At 37.5% G+C, this 17,609-nt stretch overlaps 1 protein-coding gene across 1 annotated transcript; it reads right to left on the minus strand.

Moving 5' to 3' along the window:
* Positions 1–5,403: 5,403 nt before the first annotated feature.
* Positions 5,404–6,461, minus strand: LOC127148982 (uncharacterized). The gene is made up of 3 exons (XM_051083418.1): positions 6,112–6,461; positions 5,720–5,952; positions 5,404–5,531 (listed from the first exon to the last, which is right to left on the minus strand). Exons 1-3 carry the CDS (start codon positions 6,459–6,461, stop codon positions 5,404–5,406), a joined length of 711 nt encoding a protein of 236 aa, XP_050939375.1.
* Between the last annotated feature and the right edge of the window lie 11,148 nt (positions 6,462–17,609).

Here is a 17,609-nt window from a genome sequence, read left to right on the forward strand (position 1 = left end):
TCCTCCTTTTAGGCCGCTCCGTGGGCAATGATCTTTGCTCTTAACAGGAAAGAAGTCCTCATAAAGAAATATTCTTCATAGTCCTTCGGACCATTAATCAGTTCTTTGGTCATTCTAATGGATTTATGAGTCCATATTTAAAGAGCCTAAGGGTCAATGAAACATGAGATATTCGAAAGAAGATTGAGAAAGAATTATCGAAGTCCTTCTATGCGCAGAAGGATGAGTTCTAATCATCTAGTCGCTCTGTGTTAATATGGATAGTCCTTTGGTTAGGTGACTATTTATCATATTTTCTAGGCGAATGACTCACTTAGACCTTTCTTTGACTCTATTGAAATCTCCTTTCTAATCAAAGTCATATGAAACTCCAAAATGCAATGAAAGGCCCTTGTTCATTGAGGTGGCTTAGGTTTTGAAATAGGATTCTCCTTGCATGAGGTATTGTAAGTATATGTTGTCAACGTCCTGCGATCGATGTATGACCCAATCCGAAAATGCTCCATATAACTGATGTACCTCCTTTTAAAAGGGATTGAAGAAGAAGATTGGTGAGCGAGATCTTTAGTCTAGAGTTTAGGAATGAAATAAGGAGACTCAAAGTCAAAAGGCCCCTTATTGAGGCGATTTTGAGACAAAAAATAGAAGGCGGTTGGACAGACCTTCTGGCACAGGGCACGACCCAGATGGTTCAGACATTGAGATGCTAAAAGCCTTTCTCATCGATGAATTTACTTAGAAATACTTCTTATCGATCTATATAGATAAACATCAAATTCTTTGCTCGTCCTTTCGTAGTCTAAAAGGTCAGACGTGGTCCGAAGGACTATCCATATTAACCTGGGGTTCGGAGGAGTCTGAAACATTATTAAGAAACTTCAGTGGTATGGAGGATCGGTGTTGATGTTTAAAAGACAATTACAAAGATTATTATCCTATTGGAAAATTGCAATTCAAACTAAGCCTACGTTTTATTCATTTTTTGCTTAACACATGCATTCTTTAATTGTTGAATTGGGTCAGCTGAAAGGCTTGATTCAATTGACCCATGGAGCGGTATGGTACAGACTTTGGAGATCTTGATTCCTACCTCCGTCCCCATGGAAACTTCAATGAAAGAGCATAACTGGTCCTTTCTTAATAACTCTGATATGAGAAGATGCTTATGGTGGGGAAATCCCTAGATTTTTCATGAAATGACTTACCGAAATAAACCCACCTCTACCCTAATTGAGCAAGCACCCCTATATGGGCCCTAGAGCTTAGTTATTCATGAAATTCCTTACGGTCAAGTAGGACAGCTCAGCGGTCTCCATGCATCTAGATGGAATGAATGCGCCATAGCAGCTATGATTTTCATGTGATAAATAAAGGACTTCTCGAGAAGTGGTCAGAAGTGGTCACCTCTTTTCTACCATTTGGAAGGTTTGGAGCTATCTCTTTTCTTCTCAAATCCCAGACTAAGAGCAAGCAAAGCGGGAGTCGAATTCAATAAAGGAAAACAAAGGTTGGCAGCAGGTTTCAGTTCTTCTTGATAAGCTCTCATTCTTAAAAAAATATAAGGAGAATATCTTTTGAATGAGAATTACCCATTAGAATCCCACTATGCGGTAAAAAGATGCCATGCCAAACTGTCTAATCGAAAAGTGGACGAGACAGATGAGGCTCGATGAAATTGAGTTGACTTGACCCATCCTCAGTCGTCTGAAATCTACCATATTCACTTTTATGAAAATCATAGAAAGGAAAGGCTCAAAGAATTTAAGAAGAACTACTCTTCATTATTGAATAACAAGATATGAGAAAGATATAAGTAGTGCTCATAATTCAATAAAGATATAGGATATCACACTTCTTCTCCTAGGTGGATGCACTCTCTATTAGGAAAAGACCTTCTTCTTCAAGTTTCCACTACAAGGGATTCTCTCACTTTCATCAGAGGTTGAGAACGAGAAGGCAAATGGCAAAGCGAATCGGTTGGGCGGGATAGGTCGCCAGGGGAAAGTACAGTCTCTTTCAGTTGAGTTGAAGTAGCAGACTCGGCTTATTCTCTCAGCTCTGCCTTACTACTGATTATATCCTTTCATTCTAAGAAATTAGTAGAGTGTGAGGTTGAATCCCGTATCCTAGGAAGTCTTTGAAGGGAGGATGAGAGCCAGAGGCAAGGATAGGTGCCCCGAACTGCACTTTGGCCCACATAGTGGTAGAAGGAAAGCAGGCAGGAAATCTGGTTTTCGAGATTGTTTAAGCGCTTAGCGTTACGCATATCTTACGTGATCACTTAGCAGATATACGATCACTTCAGAGGTAAACGATCATTTAGCGCTAGCACAACACGTACCTTACGAGATCTCCTAGCAGGTATACGGTCGTTTCTTATGCGAACGATACGTGTACCTTATGCGATTGTTCAGCATATAAATGATAGTCTTCTTCAAACGATACACATACTATATGCGATCGTTTAGCTGGTAAGCGATGGAGTCTTCTTCAAACGATACACGTACTATACGCGATCATTTAGCTGGTAAGCGCGATGTTCACTGGCCCAAGCGATACACATACCATATGCGATCGTTGAGAGGGTGAACGATAGGCTTGATTCATCTCCTTCTCAGCTTCATAAACAACATCATCTTCTTCCCGCATGAACAAATTATAGCCTATACTCAACTCTAATAACTCCAATAAATTATAGACTCTTTGCAAAATTAAATTAAGCCTCCAACAGGGCTAATTACAAAGATTAAAGCAAATAAACAACTTAATTTAGAGCCAAAACCAAAACTAATCTATTTTAGTTCAACCATATCAATTTATCACATAAATTGTAAGAACCCACCATATGCATATGAGTGAAGCTAAGCATGCTCTGATACCACATGATGGAAAAAACACTAGAGGCATGCTACAATGGAAGAAAAGATCATGCTTTAATCTATATGCATCTAAACGATTTAGAAGCTAACATGCACATGCTATGTGATGGACTTAAACGAAAAACATAAAAGGTAAACGATGAACTTACCTTTTATAGTTCCAAACTCTTCTTTGGTCCAACGCTTCTTCTCTGCTTGAAAATCACGAATAAGGACAATCACCAAGTTGACCTACTATACTCAAGACCAAGAACTGAGTTGTGGGACTCGGTTTTGAAGTAAGATTTAGAGAGAAGGAAAGAGGAAGGTGTATCGTTCAGGTGTAGTTTTTCAGAGAAAAACCTCATCCTTTTTTCTCATTCGGTAATAAGAAGTTCTATATGAAATAACATGCAATTTGCATGTAAATTATTTCATATATAATCAACACCTAATCAAATCATTAACTCTTTAATGAAATTAGTGCCCTTTAATTCATAATCGGCTGCCACATCGCCCACTAACATTTAGTAATTAAGAAATTAGTCAGAGGGGTATTTTGGTCATTTGACCAATTTAAGTCAAAGTCAAACTTTGACTTTTCTAAGTCAAAAGTCAACTTTTCGACTTTTTACTAATTTTTCCGTCTTAACTAATTCTAACCTCCCGAGTATGAATTCGTATTCATTTCTCTAAAATTCAAATCATATTAGAATATAAATCCGGTCAAAGTTCAAAATCAGCATGTTGACTTTTGATCGTTTTCTAAACTTTTCAAATTTTTAAATATGAATCTATATTCATATTTATTTAAATCATATTTAAACACAAAACTTAAAGTTTATTTCTACCGACTTATATCTTATATATTTGTCGGTTTCTCTTTCTTGTCTTTATTCGAACAATTCGAATTACTTCAACATACTTGTTCTTAGTTGAATTCATATGAGCCAGTAGGGGAACCTAATGGACCTATAGATCATGGGCTCCAACGATTCGAGATTAACTAGCTAAACTCTTTTAGACCAAGCTTAATCAACATTCGTTAACTAAAGAGTCATTCCACTAAAAACTTTTAGTTGCACTCCGCTCACTATAGATATATTTCTGTTCACCTGATATAACCATGATGAGTAAGTTGATCCTTCACAGGTTGTTCGTAATCTCGACTAGGTCAAAAAATCGTTTTACCCCCGAGACTACATCTTGTTCCTTAAGACTCATTGATCCACTATTGAACAATTGGTTTAAGGTCCAGCCTATAAACCTGAATCCTTCTCGGGACAATGAGAAGGTGGGGCCCCTTGTTCAAGACTTGAATTCAGTCCTTAAGGGAACAACCTATCTACTATCCTAGAAGTGGGTAGGAGTGAATTCGATCTTGCACCCTATGTCCCTAGCTATCCACTCAGTCTTACCCCTGAAATAGGAGTCTTATTGGGCCAATGATGTTGAGCTGCCCTTACCTATGTAGATCTAAGGATACTACCGAATGAACAGAAGTTCATAGTTAGCTAAGGATTAAGATCAAGTTACCTAGATCATCATAAATGAAATAGTCAGTTTACAGTTTACGGTGTTATAACTAAAAGTGACTATTTCGTGGTTCTAGTCTTATGCAAACCATTTACATAGGACACCCCCACTCCCATGTCTCTACATGAACAATTCAGGATTACATTGTTTGTACTAACTATGGAGCGGGCCGCATCCATAGTGTTTATCTAGAATAAGGCGTCCAACCTTATTCATACACTATAGACTATTTGGGCTATTAACTTGAACTTAATCCATGTTTATGTCTATATATAAAATTCAAGTGTATTTGACAAATTCATTAAAAATAGCCTCGCGACCTTAATTTATTGGTTTTAAGATTATAGCATTGAATAACAAAAAATTTATTGAATCAAATAACAAAGTACGAGTTTTAGGACATAAATTCCAACAAACTCCCACTTGGACTAAAACTCCAAGTAAGGTAGAATTTTATAATGAGAGAAAAGTATATATACATTAGTACAATAAACATATATATAAACTAGGGCATAATCCCAATAAGTCTCCCACTTGTCCTAATTTACAAACTGATGAACACTATCATGCGATGGTATTTTGTCCATTGAGTAAACTAGTATGTCATCGATGAACACTATCACAAACTGATCTAAATACTGATGGAAGATCCTGTTCATGAGGTCCATGAAAACTGCTGGCGCATTCGTTAAACCGAATGGCATTACTAAAAACTCATAGTGCTCATACCTCGTTCTAAATGTTGTCTTAGGAATATCTGATTCCTAACCTTCAACTGATGGTATCCTGATCTCAGATCAATATTAGAGAATACTACTGCTCCCCTTAACTGGTCAAACAAGTCATCGATGCGTGGTAGAGGGTACTTGTTACGTATCGTGACCTTGTTTAACTGCCTATAGTCAATGCATGATCTTAGGGTACCATCTTTCTTCTTCACGAATAACACTGGAGCTCCACAAGGTGATACACTAGGCCTGATGTATCCTTTGTCAACTAGTTCTTGCAACTACACCTTCAGCTCCTTAAGCTCGCTCGGAGCCATTCTGTATAGTGCTTGTGAAATAGGTACTGTTCCTGGTAACAATTCAATAGTGAATTCCACTTCTCTATCAGGCGGCAAACCCGATAAATCAGCTGGAAAAACATCTAGATATTCATTCACTACAGGAACATCTTATGGTTTCAACTTTTCTTCTTGCACCTCAACCATGTGCGCAAGAAACTCTGTACAACCTTTCCTCAACAACTTCTCAACCTTCAGAGCTGAAATCAAACTCGTAGGGATAATCTTTCTCTCACCCCTAAAAAAAATTCAGTCGAACCTGGTTTCCTAAAAGTCACCTCTTTCCTATGGCAATTCATCGAAGCATAGTGAGTGAATAAGAAGTCCATTCCCAAAATTACATCTAATGCCTGCAACTCTAGGGGAAGAAGATCCACTAACATGCATAGACCTTCCACTACAACCTCACAATCAATTAACACTTCACTGACTAATAAAACGTCACCAACTGGTGTGCATATGACTAACTCTTCAGATAAAGGCTCTAGCATCCTATTCAACTTGGTTAAAAACATACTAGAAACAAAGGAATGCATAGCGCCAGAATCTAATAAAACACGTGCAGGTACATCACAAATCAAAATCGTACTAGTGATCACATCTGGTGCGTCCTCTGCTTCCTATTGAGTCATGGCGTAGACTTTTCCCTACTGCCTAGGTCTCCCCACAACTCCCTTTTGTCTTGCACCACTAGTTCCCTCCCCTGCGGCTGTTGAGATTCTCGGCTGCTCAACTGTGTGGGACTCAACTCCCTGGTCCCTCCGAACTGCTACTCTCAGCTGTGGACAATCCCTCTTGAAATGTCCTGTTTGTCCACACTGGTAACACACACCGACGTCAATAAGACACTGACCCCGATGACTCTTGCCACAACTTACACATGGGGTTCTCCTGGATTCACTAGCAACAGACTCCTGACCCGTCCGCGATCTTGCTACCGAGTTCGCAGACTGACTGGAAGCTCTCTGACTCTGCCTCTGATAAGCACTACCTGAACTCATCTGCCTCAATGGTTTGCCACTCGATCGACGCTTGAAGTCTTAACAACCTGAAACATTCACTCCATGTGTGAGCCTCCGTTGCTCTCGACCTCGAATACCACTAGTTGTTGAAACTCCTCGACTAAGCTCCATTGTCGACTTTTCCTCAACAATACTCTGCTCCACACGTAAAGCCGTCTCTACTAGCTGGGAAAAATTCGTCCACTTGGCAATAGCGGTCACTGGGGTACGTATCTCAAAACGTAGCCCTCTCTCAAACCTGCGACACCTGTCACTCTCAGATGCCACAATCATTTCAGCATACCGTGAAAGCTCGGTATAGTTCCTCTCGTACTCGACCACTGAAAGTGACCCTTGTTTCAGTGGTGGGATAATACTTTTCCTCAAATATGCCTCTGAACGTCTGCCAATCTAACGTACGTGAATCATTGCGCCTAACTATAATGGATTTCCACCATCCCTCGACCTCTTTCTGTAACAGAAATGTGGCTAATCTGACTTTTCGCTCCTGAGGACAACTCATTACGTCGAAGCATTTCTCCAAGATATTTAACCAGACCTCGGTGTTAGCTGGATCCGTAAAACCCTCAAACACTGTGGCTCCTAATTTCTTCAACCGTTCAATCCCATACATCTTTTCCAGATCACTAGGCCCTGCTTTCTCTGGCCTACCGATCTCCTGTGCAGATCTAGCAAATCGCTCACTCCCTGCCTCATTCTGACCTCTCGGGGTACTAGATCCCCTTTCAGATTGACCTTGGGTAGGATCCTACGTCCCATCATGGTTCTGCCTGCATCGTCTGCTGGTACGTGGTGGCATGACTCCTATAATATACCAACACATTAGACATGTTATAGATACTTAACTCAGATATTTGATACTAAACTTGTAACCACATTCTAATCTTGACTGGACTCCCTCTCAATAATACTCGGACCTTACTTTGCTAGTTCTACCTGAACTGACCCAACGTCTAACTATTTACTTCCTGGATTTTTCTTAACACTAACTACCATGTTTCTTTTCCCATGGAGCTAACTGCTCTAATACCAAGTTGTCACACCCCCTCCCGGACCACCTGCTGTCTTAGACCAAAAGACGGCGTGAAGCTGACAGACATCGTCTCCTCTAAAAATCCCTGCGACCCTACTGAACGTTAAGCCCGATAAACATACCAATCTTAGATATAGAATATTCAACATGGAACACCACACAGAGGAAACCACAAATACCTTCCCAACATACATAAGATGCAGCCCTGACATCACTTGGTTTGTAAAATAACCTGATATAAACATCACGACCAAAACCTATACAACTAGAGTTTTATGACCACGACCAAAACATTTCAACATGAACAGACTCAAAATACAACTCCAACCACGTATTGGAGTTTGATTCGGAACTTTCAGCAGACGTTGGCAGTGTATCAAGCACCGGGAGCTCAATCTCTACCTAAAAAGTGGGAAACATTTTGAAAAGAATGAGCTACAAGGCCCAGTGAGTGACTAAGTTTAAAAATCTAAATACGGACGTCGAAACATGTGATAAACCTTTAGACATATAAATATGTTCAAACAAAGCATTTAACATAAACGTGTAATAAATAAGGCATTCTAAAATATTTTCCAAGTTCATCATAAAAAAAAAAAATCTAACAACGCATAACAAGTACATCAAACGTTTAACTAACATGACCGATCTACGTGGTGTAGGATACGCCCAATACAACCAACGTTTACTAGTCCTACGATGTAGTGGAGCCCGTCCGACACTCCCATCGTCTTTGTCGTAGTGGGGCCCGCCCAGCACTCACGATAGCATCGTTATCACGGAGTACACTCAACGTCGACAACGGAAATATAACCTGTGTGCACACGGTACCATATAGCCTCAGGCTCAATATCTCAGTCATGTAATCAATGGAAAGCTCCATGAAGACACATGAAAACATTTAAACATGTCTGTTTATCGTTATCTTTTGTAAAACTCAAGTTTATTTAGTTTTCTCGTGAAAAACTTTAAATCATTATACAATATTTGCTAACACATGCTTTACTTTAAAAGATATCGTTTCAACTACTTTTCGTTAAGCCATTAGCCACGTGCTCGAATATAATCCTCATTAGAAAATCTAAGCTCAAAACTCATGTTTGAAACCGTTCACAAAAACATGTATCATTCATAGAAAAACATGTAAAACATGTAATTATGAACAACTGTTTGATAACATCTTAGAAATTGTTTTGTCACTCACATTCTTATCTAGTTCCCCGGTTTGTAGACTAGGCCTATTTTCTCTTGGCCTATCAACAACCAAAACCGAGCATTAGAATCATAGATAGGTTTTGTCCTTCCATGCTCATGAATTTCTAAACAATTAGATTAAGAATCACATTACAACCCACATTTCCAGATTTTCCAGATTCGATATTCTAAATTCCAACACCCATAACTTCCTCACAACTTAACCAAAATTAATGAAATACACATAAAAATCTTCATTTTTGAACACTCTACAACTTACCTGAAGAAATGAAAACGAGATTCTCAACCAATTCGTCTAGAATTTCCCCGAACACAGACAATACAGAATTCGAGGTTCTCTACCACTCCTTATCTATCTCCTGCAATTAACCCCACTTAAAGTCATTTTTGGCTCACAAACTCTTCATGGAAGTTTTAGGATATTGAATAAGCTTTCTAACCATACCTAATAGAGCTTCTGATTCGACTTGTGCACTTCCAAAATACTCAAAGTATCAGAGAACACCAGAAATCCTCCTGGTTTGCTCGAAAATCCTATGCTCTCTTTTCCATTTCAAAAATCATTAACTTCTCATACTATTAAGCTCAAGATTCCTTCATGAAATTTTTTGGAAAATGAATTAACTTTCAAGAAAATCAAATCTCACCTCTTAGTTCCTTCGAGATAGCTCAAACCGAATAAAAAAACTAGAGGTTGACAGTTGCACCCAGATTCTACAATGGCTGGCTTTGCATGAACTTTTTTCTATCTTCTTCAACCTCAAACCACGAAATTCTTCTTCTTCTTCTTCTTCTTCCTTCACTCTCTCCTCAAAGTGCTCTGAAAGTTTGGATGGAAAATGATGGAGGAAAGAAATGAAATTGGGTCGAAAAAAATGAACTTGCGGTGGTGGGCTTTGTGATGTCCAATTCCACTTCCTTTCTTCTCTTTTCTTTCTTTTTTTTTCTTTTTTTTTTTGTCTTTTAACTTAGTAATCCCAACAATAGATGACAAGAGAAAATGATCCTAGGGAAATCTCGGGTTTACATGCATATTTGGAACAACTTCCAAATCTGTTAAGAACTTTTTAAGTCATACTGCTTCTTTTGCTGCTTCACAGGCAGATACATATTCAGCTTCCATAGTGGAGTCGGCAATACAAGATACTACTGCTCCTCCGTACAAAGTGAAAATTGATTCTGATGAGACTTTCTAGCATCTTTATCAGTTTGAAAATCGGAGTTAGTGTATCCAGTAAGGATCAGATCCTTAGAACCATACACAAGCATGTAGTCTTTTGTTCTTCTAAGATATTCTAGAATATTCTTAACGGCCGTCCAATGATCACGTCCAGGATTGGACTGATATCTACTAACTATCCCTACCGAATAGCAAATGTCAGGTCTAGTACATAACATTGCCTACATCAGGCTCCCAACAGCAGAAGCATAGGGACTGTTACTCATATCCTAAACTTCTTGAGGTGTCTTTGGACATTGTTCTTTTGATAAATGAATTCCATATCTGTACGACAACAAACCCTTTTTGGAATTCTGCATCTTATATCTTGACAATATTTTGTCTATATAAGATGTTTGAGACATGGCTAGAGTTTTGTTCTTTCGATTCCGAACTATTTGGATACCAAGAATATATTGTGCATTTCCCAAATCTTTCATTTGGAATTGCGTAGCTAGCCATTCCTTAATATCAGTTACATGACCTACATCATTCCCAATGAGTAGAATGTCATCTACATACAGAACTAAGAATGCTATGGTAGAATAGATGATCCTTTTATAAACAAAAGGTTCATCAACATTTTGTTCAAAACCATAAGATTTGATCGCAGTATCAAACTTTATATTCCAAGATCTAGAAGCCTGTTTTAATCCATAAATAGATTTTTGAAGCTTACAAACCTTTTGTTCTTGACCCTTTTGTATAAACCCCTTTGGTTAGACCATATAAATACTCTCTTCAAGATTACCGTTCAAAAAGGCTGTTTTGACATCCATCTACCAAATTTCATAATCATAAAAAGTGGCGATGGATAAGAGTTTTCTGGTCAACTTTATCGTGGACAAATGAGAGAAAGTTTCTTCATAATTTATTCTCTCCTTTTGTGTATAACCTTTTGCCACAAGTCGAGCTTTGAAAGTTTGTACTTTACCAGCTTGGTCTCGTTTTCTCTTGTAGATCCATTTACAACCAATAGGGTTTACATCACTTGGTTGATCTACTAGAGTCCAGATAGAATTGGAATACATAGATTCCATTTCGAGGTTCATGGCTTTGATCCATTGGTCAGAGTCTACATCATTCATTGCCTGTTTAAAGGTCGATGGATCCTCTACACCATCATCAGGCATGATGATTTGAGCTTCACTTAAACCCAAATAGCGATCAGGCTGTCGTACAACCCTCCCACTATGACGAGGCTCTCCCAACTCTTGAGAATGATGTGCTTGACCAATATTCCTAGTTTTATCTACTACTTTAGTAGATGAACTAGGTCTATTTGTAGAATTCTTGGAAATTTCTTCTAATACTAGTTTAATGCAGTTTGATGATTTCTTATGTGGTCTTCCTCTAAGAACGTAGCATTTGTCGACACAAATACTTTATTTTCTTGAGGATTATAAAATAAACCACCTTTTGATTCTTTTGGATAACATACAAATAGGCATAATTTTGAACGATGTTCCAACTTTTTAGGATTTTGTACCAGCACGTGTGCTGGACATCTCCAAATCCTAAAGTGACGTAAACTTCCTTTACACCCTTTCCATATCTCATAAGATGTTTCAGAAACACTTTTAGAGGGAACATTGTTCAAAATATAGATAGTTGTTTCTAAAGCATATCCCCAAAAAGAATCTGGTAACTGAGCAAAACTCATCATAGAGCGAACCATGTCTAACAAAGTTCGGTTTCTTCTTTCTGATACACCGTTCTGCTGAGGTGTACTAGCTGCAAAGAGTTGTGATTGGATTCCATGTTCTATCAAATAGTCTTGGAATCGCAAGTCCATATACTCTCCACCTCAATCTGATCGAAATGTCTTTATTGTTTTATCTGATTCATTTTCAACTTCAGCCTTATATTCTTTGAACTTTTCAAAAGAATCAGACTTGTTCTGAATTAGGTAAACATGACCATACCTCGATTAATCATCAATGAAACTAATGAAATATTTGTATCCTCTCCGAGCCTTGACATTCATTGGTCCGCAAAGGTCCAAATGTACGAGCTCCAAAGGGGTTTTGGCTTTAAGACCTTTTCCAGTAAAAGATCTTTTGGTCATTTTTCCTCCAAAACAGGAATCACATGGAGGTAAAGAGTTATCTTCTAACTGACTTAGAAGTCCACTCTTAATTAATCTCTCAATCCTATTGAGATTAATGTGACCGAGTCGTAAGTGCCATAAGAAGGCATTAGAAGAAACTTTTGGTCTTTTATTCTGAGTTTTGACTGTTCTAAACATCTCAGTATTTAAGACAAAATTTGATCGTGTTGGTCTTAACTTATTTAAGTTGTTTTCAAGTATAGCAGAACAAATGTAAATATCTTTTCTTAAAATGAACGCTTCATTAATTTCAAAAGATATTTTAAACATATGTTTTATTAAACAAGAGATAGATATCAAATTCCTCTTCATTTGAGGTGCATACAAGACATTCTTGAGTAAGATATATCTATCATTAAAAAACAACTTCAAATCTCCCACTGCTTTGGCTGATACCATTTCTCCAGTTCCAACTTTGAGAGTGATCTCGCCCCCAGAAAGCCTTTTCCAAGAACTAGTTTCCTGAAATGAGAAACAAATATGATTAGTGGCTCCTGAATCTAATATCCAGGTGGAATTTTCATTTTCCACTAAACATGTTTCAAGGACAAGTAAATCATATTTACCTTGTGCTTCTTTCTCAGCCTTTTTCTGAGCAAGGTATTTTGGGCAGTTTCTCAGCCAGTGCCCATTTTCACCACAGTGGTAACATTTACCTTTTTCTGTAGTCTTCTTACCCTTGGTTTTCTTGGGAGTCTTCCCTTTTCCCTTCTTTCAATATTTCGATTGGGTTTTGATGGTCCAGCTTTAGATCTAGAAGACGATCATCTTTTGAATTTTCCTTTTGTAGTAGCAACATTTGCTTCTACTTCCTTTCCCTTACCCTTGGTAATATTCTAGAATCGTTGGAGCTCATTCAGAATGGTTGTCAAGTTAAACTCTATCTTATTCAGGGACAAATTTGGTTGGAATGGTATGAAGCTCTTCGGAAGAGACTCTAAGATAAAACTAACTTGATTAGCCTCATCGATGGCACCACCATTTACCTCAGCAATATTGAAGTGCATCAATGTGTCCAGGACATGTTCTCTAACAGAGGTCCCCTCCTTCATACGCTTAGTGTAAATGTATTTGATTGCCTCGTGTCTTAGGGACCATTCTGATTGCCCAAACATTCCTTTCAAAGAATCCATAATTTCTTTAGCCGTGGCTAAGGATTCATGCTTCTTTGCTAAGACATCTGACATGCTAGCAAGAATGTAGACATGGGCTTTCTCATTTGCTTTTATTCATCGATCATATGCTTTCTGACTAGCTCGGTTTGCATTTGAGGTAAGGGTTTGAGGACATTCCTCAGTTAAGACAAATCTTAAATCATCAACAACTAGTATTGTGTTAAGATTTGATTTCCATGCCGCATAGTTATTGCCGTTAAGTTTTTCGAAAGCTAACAATTGAACTATCGAGTTATTCATGCTGAAAACAAACATACTTTGTTTAGAAACTATAATCTAAATAAACCAATCATTTTTAGAATTTTTTTTAATAATTTACCCTTTTATTATGTTTTTCAACGATATTTCAAAGGTTCAGAATAACCTGTACCGAGGGGTAGCCGATTACTCGTCCTTTGAATTAAGACAATCTTGACCAAATGCTAACTCACAAATTTCTCATATTTACTTAGCATTTAGTTACCGTTTACTTCGATCAAGAATATACTAACAATTTTAGTAATTCTTGTAAGTGTGACCCTCCATTTTCGGTTCTTAGAGATGAGAATCATTATGCTCCCGAAAGTGGAAAGACAATATGAAAACTTATCTAAGAGACCCTATCCAAATTTGGAGTTCGCGATGTTCCGAATCCTATAATACAACCCTCTGAATGGCACGTCGCTCCAGAATAGACAAGCAAGCGCATTATAGGAATCTCACAGTGCGACCCAATAGAAGAGACCGTGGGATGTATTGTCATATATCCCTCACCCACTTACTATGAACTACTTCCCCCATTTACCTTGTTCATAGCTCATGCAAACACTCTCCGAATGGAGTCCGCTTCTATGCACGGCCTAAAGCCCTGCATGAACCTCACGGTGTGAACTCTTGGGGACGCTAGAGCTAAAAGTACGATATTTTTCTCCAGCTGAAGTGTTCTAAAATGATTTTGGGTAAAATATTCAGGATTTAATTTAGGCTAACTTAAACAAATCCTAAATCTACGTAAGACATCCAAGTATAACATTTATACTGGATTTTAACCTACGATGTCTAGGTGATAAACCGATTTTATGACCTTAAATCTCTCACGCATGCTCATAAAACTAGGTTAACTAGGCTCAAGAACCGATTACGATCTCCAAGTAGAAGGTGTTTCGTAAACCGTCAACTTAAAAACCTCCAATCCTTAGTCATCTTATCTGACTTGTTGACATGATCGAATCAGGTGAGCCTCTTGTAACTTAGTTTTGCAAGATATCGACCTAAATCTAATTTTGGAAGAAATGGTTTTTAACCTAAGTAAGCATGCATTTTATCTTTATTATAGATTTTAATGTCTAATTCATTTTATAACAATTATAAAACTCTTAGACTAACCTATAATCATTCATCTAGAAGAACAACAAATTAGTATGGCCTTTTGATTTATTTAACCTTTTAAATAAATCAATTATTGATTAATTTTATTAAATCATATTTAACAAAATTAATTCAATTAATCTTTAAATTAATCATATTAATTTAACAACTAATTAATCACATTAATTAATTTCCATATTAATTTCTTAACATGCATGAACATGTTAACCTATGGTGGGATTTTAAAGCTATATGTCATACAATATGCACATACAATTTCAGTAATGATTAAATCATACATCACATGCAAGATTAAAACACCCTAAAATAGATTGATTTTGGCTCTCTAAATTAAGTTAAAACTAAATTGTTACAATGATAATTTGATGGTGTACAATAATCGCTTAATAACCTTTGCACGATCGTTGAGTAGGCTGATGGAATTCACGGGCATAGGCGATTTGCATACCATATGCAATCGCTGAGCAAACCATACGCAATCGCTTAGCAAGCCATATGCGATCGCTTATCAAACCATATGCGATCGCTAAGCATGTACACAATCGTTTGTAGGTGCCAACGACACGCTTACCATACGCAATCGCTTAGCATGTACACGATCGTTTAAGCGCTTAGCCTTACGCGTATCTTACGCGATCGCTTAGCAGATATACGATCACTTTAGAGGTAAACGATCATTTAGCGCTAGCACAACACGAACCTTACGCGATCGCCTAGCAGGTATACAATCGTTTCTTACACAAACGATACGTGTACCTTATGCAATCGTTCAACATATAAACGATAGAGTCTTCTTCAAACGATACGCATACTATACGCGATCGTTTAGCTGGTAAGCAATGAAGTCTTCTTCAAATGATACGCGTACTATACACGATCGTTTAGCTGGTAAGCGCGATGTTTACTGGCCTAAGCGATACACATACCATATGCGATCGTTGAGAGGGTAAACGGTAGGCTTGATTCATCTCCTCCTTAGCTTCATAAACAACATCATTTTCTTCCCGCATGAACAAATTACAGCCTATACTCAACTCTAATGACTCCAATAAATTATAGACTCTTTGCAAAATTAAATTAAGCCTCCAACAAGGCTAATTACAAAGATTAAAGCAAATAAACAACTTAATTTAGAGTCAAAACCAAAACTAATCTATTTTAGTTCAACCATATCAATTTATCACATAAATTGTAAGAACCCACCATATGCATATGAGTGAAGCTAAGCATGCTCTGATACCACATGATGGAAAATACACTAGAGGCATGCTGCAACGGAAAAAAAAGATCATGATTTAATCTATATGCATCTAAACGATTTAGAAGCTAACATGCATATGTTATGCGATGGACTTAAACGAAAAGCATAAAAGGTGAACGATGAACTTACCTTTTATAGTTCTGAACTTCTTCTTTGGTCCAACGCTTCTTCTCTGCCTGAAAATCACGAACAAGGACAACCATCAAGTTGACCTACTATACTCAAGACCAAGAATTGAGTTGTGAGACTCGATTTTTGAAGTAAGATTTAGAGAGAAGGAAAGAGGAAGGTGTATCGTTTAGGTGTATTTTTTCAGAGAAAAACCTCATCCTTTTCTCATTCGGTAATTAGAAGTTTTATATGAAATATACATGCAATTTGCATGTAAATTATTTCATATATAATCAACACCTAATCATATCATTAACTCTTTAATGAAATTAGTGCCCTTTAATTCATAATCGGCTGCCATATCGCCCACTAACATTTGGTAATTAAGAAATTAGTCAGAGGGGTATTTTGGTCATTTGACCAATTTAAGTCAAAGTCAAAGTTTGACTTTTCTTAGTCAAAAGTTAACTTTTTGAATTTTTACTAATTTTTCCATCTTGACTAATTCTAACCTCCCGAGTATGAATCTGTATTCATTTCTCTAAAATTCAAATCATATTTGAATATAATCCGGTTAAAGTTCAAAATCAACATGTTGACTTTTGACCGTTTTCTAAACTTTTCAAGCTTTTAAATATGAATCTATATTCATATTTATTTAAATCATATTTAAACACAAAACTTAAAGTTTATTTCTACCGACTTATACCTTACATATTTTTCGGTTTTTCTCTCTTGTCTTTATTCGAACAATTCGAATTACTTCAACATACTTGTTCTTAGTTGAATCCATATGAGCTAGTAGGGGAACCTAATGGACCTATAGATCATGGGCTTCAACGATTCGAGATTAACTGGCTAAACTCTTTTAGACCAAGCTTAATCAACATTCGTTAACTAAAGAGTCATTCCACTAAAGACTTTTAGTTGCACTCCCCTCACTATAGATATATTCTGTCCACCTGATATAACCATGATGAGTAAGTTGATCCTTCACAGGTTGTTCATAATCTCGACTGGGTCAAAAACCGTTTTACCCCCGAGACTACATCTTGTTCCTTAAGACTCACTAATCCACTATTGAACAATTGGTTTAAGGTCCAACCTATAAACTTGAATCCTTCTCGGGCCAATGAGAAGGTGGGGCCCCTTGTTCAAGACTTGGATTCAGTTCTTAAGGGAACAATCTATCTACTATCCTAGAAGTGGGTAGGAGTGAATTCCATCTTGCACCCTATGTCCCTAGCTATCCACTCAATCTCACCCCTGAAATGGGTGGCTTATTGGGCCAGCGATGTTGAGCTGCCCTCACCTATGCAAATCTAAGGATACTACCGAATGAACAGAAGTTCATAATTAGCTCAAGATTAAGATCAAGTTACCTAGGTCATCATAAATGAAATAGTCAGTTTACAGTTTACGGTGTTATAACTAAAAGTGACTATTTCGTGGTTCCAGTCTTATGTAAACCTTTACATAGGACGCCCCGACTTCCATGTCTCTACATGAACGATTCAGGATTACATCGTCTGTACTAACTACGGAGGGGGCCGCATCCATAGTGTTTATCCAGAATAAGGTGCCCAACCTTATTCATACATTATAGACTATTTGGGCTATTAACTTGAACTTAAT

This window comes from Cucumis melo, chromosome 4 (genome assembly GCF_025177605.1).
Source record: "Cucumis melo cultivar AY chromosome 4, USDA_Cmelo_AY_1.0, whole genome shotgun sequence".
NCBI lineage: Eukaryota > Viridiplantae > Streptophyta > Magnoliopsida > Cucurbitales > Cucurbitaceae > Cucumis > Cucumis melo.

Coding starts and splice junctions, on each gene's coding strand:
- LOC127148982 (XM_051083418.1), bottom strand. CDS start 6,461: ATGAGTTCAGGTAGTGCTTATCAGAGGCAGAGTCAGAGAGCTTCCAGT. Junction 5,953..6,111: donor GTTGTGGGGAGACCTAGGCA/GTAGGGAAAAGT, acceptor CAAGTTGAATAG/GATGCTAGAGCCTTTATCTG. Junction 5,532..5,719: donor GGTGACTTTTAGGAAACCAG/GTTCGACTGAAT, acceptor ATGTTTTTCCAG/CTGATTTATCGGGTTTGCCG.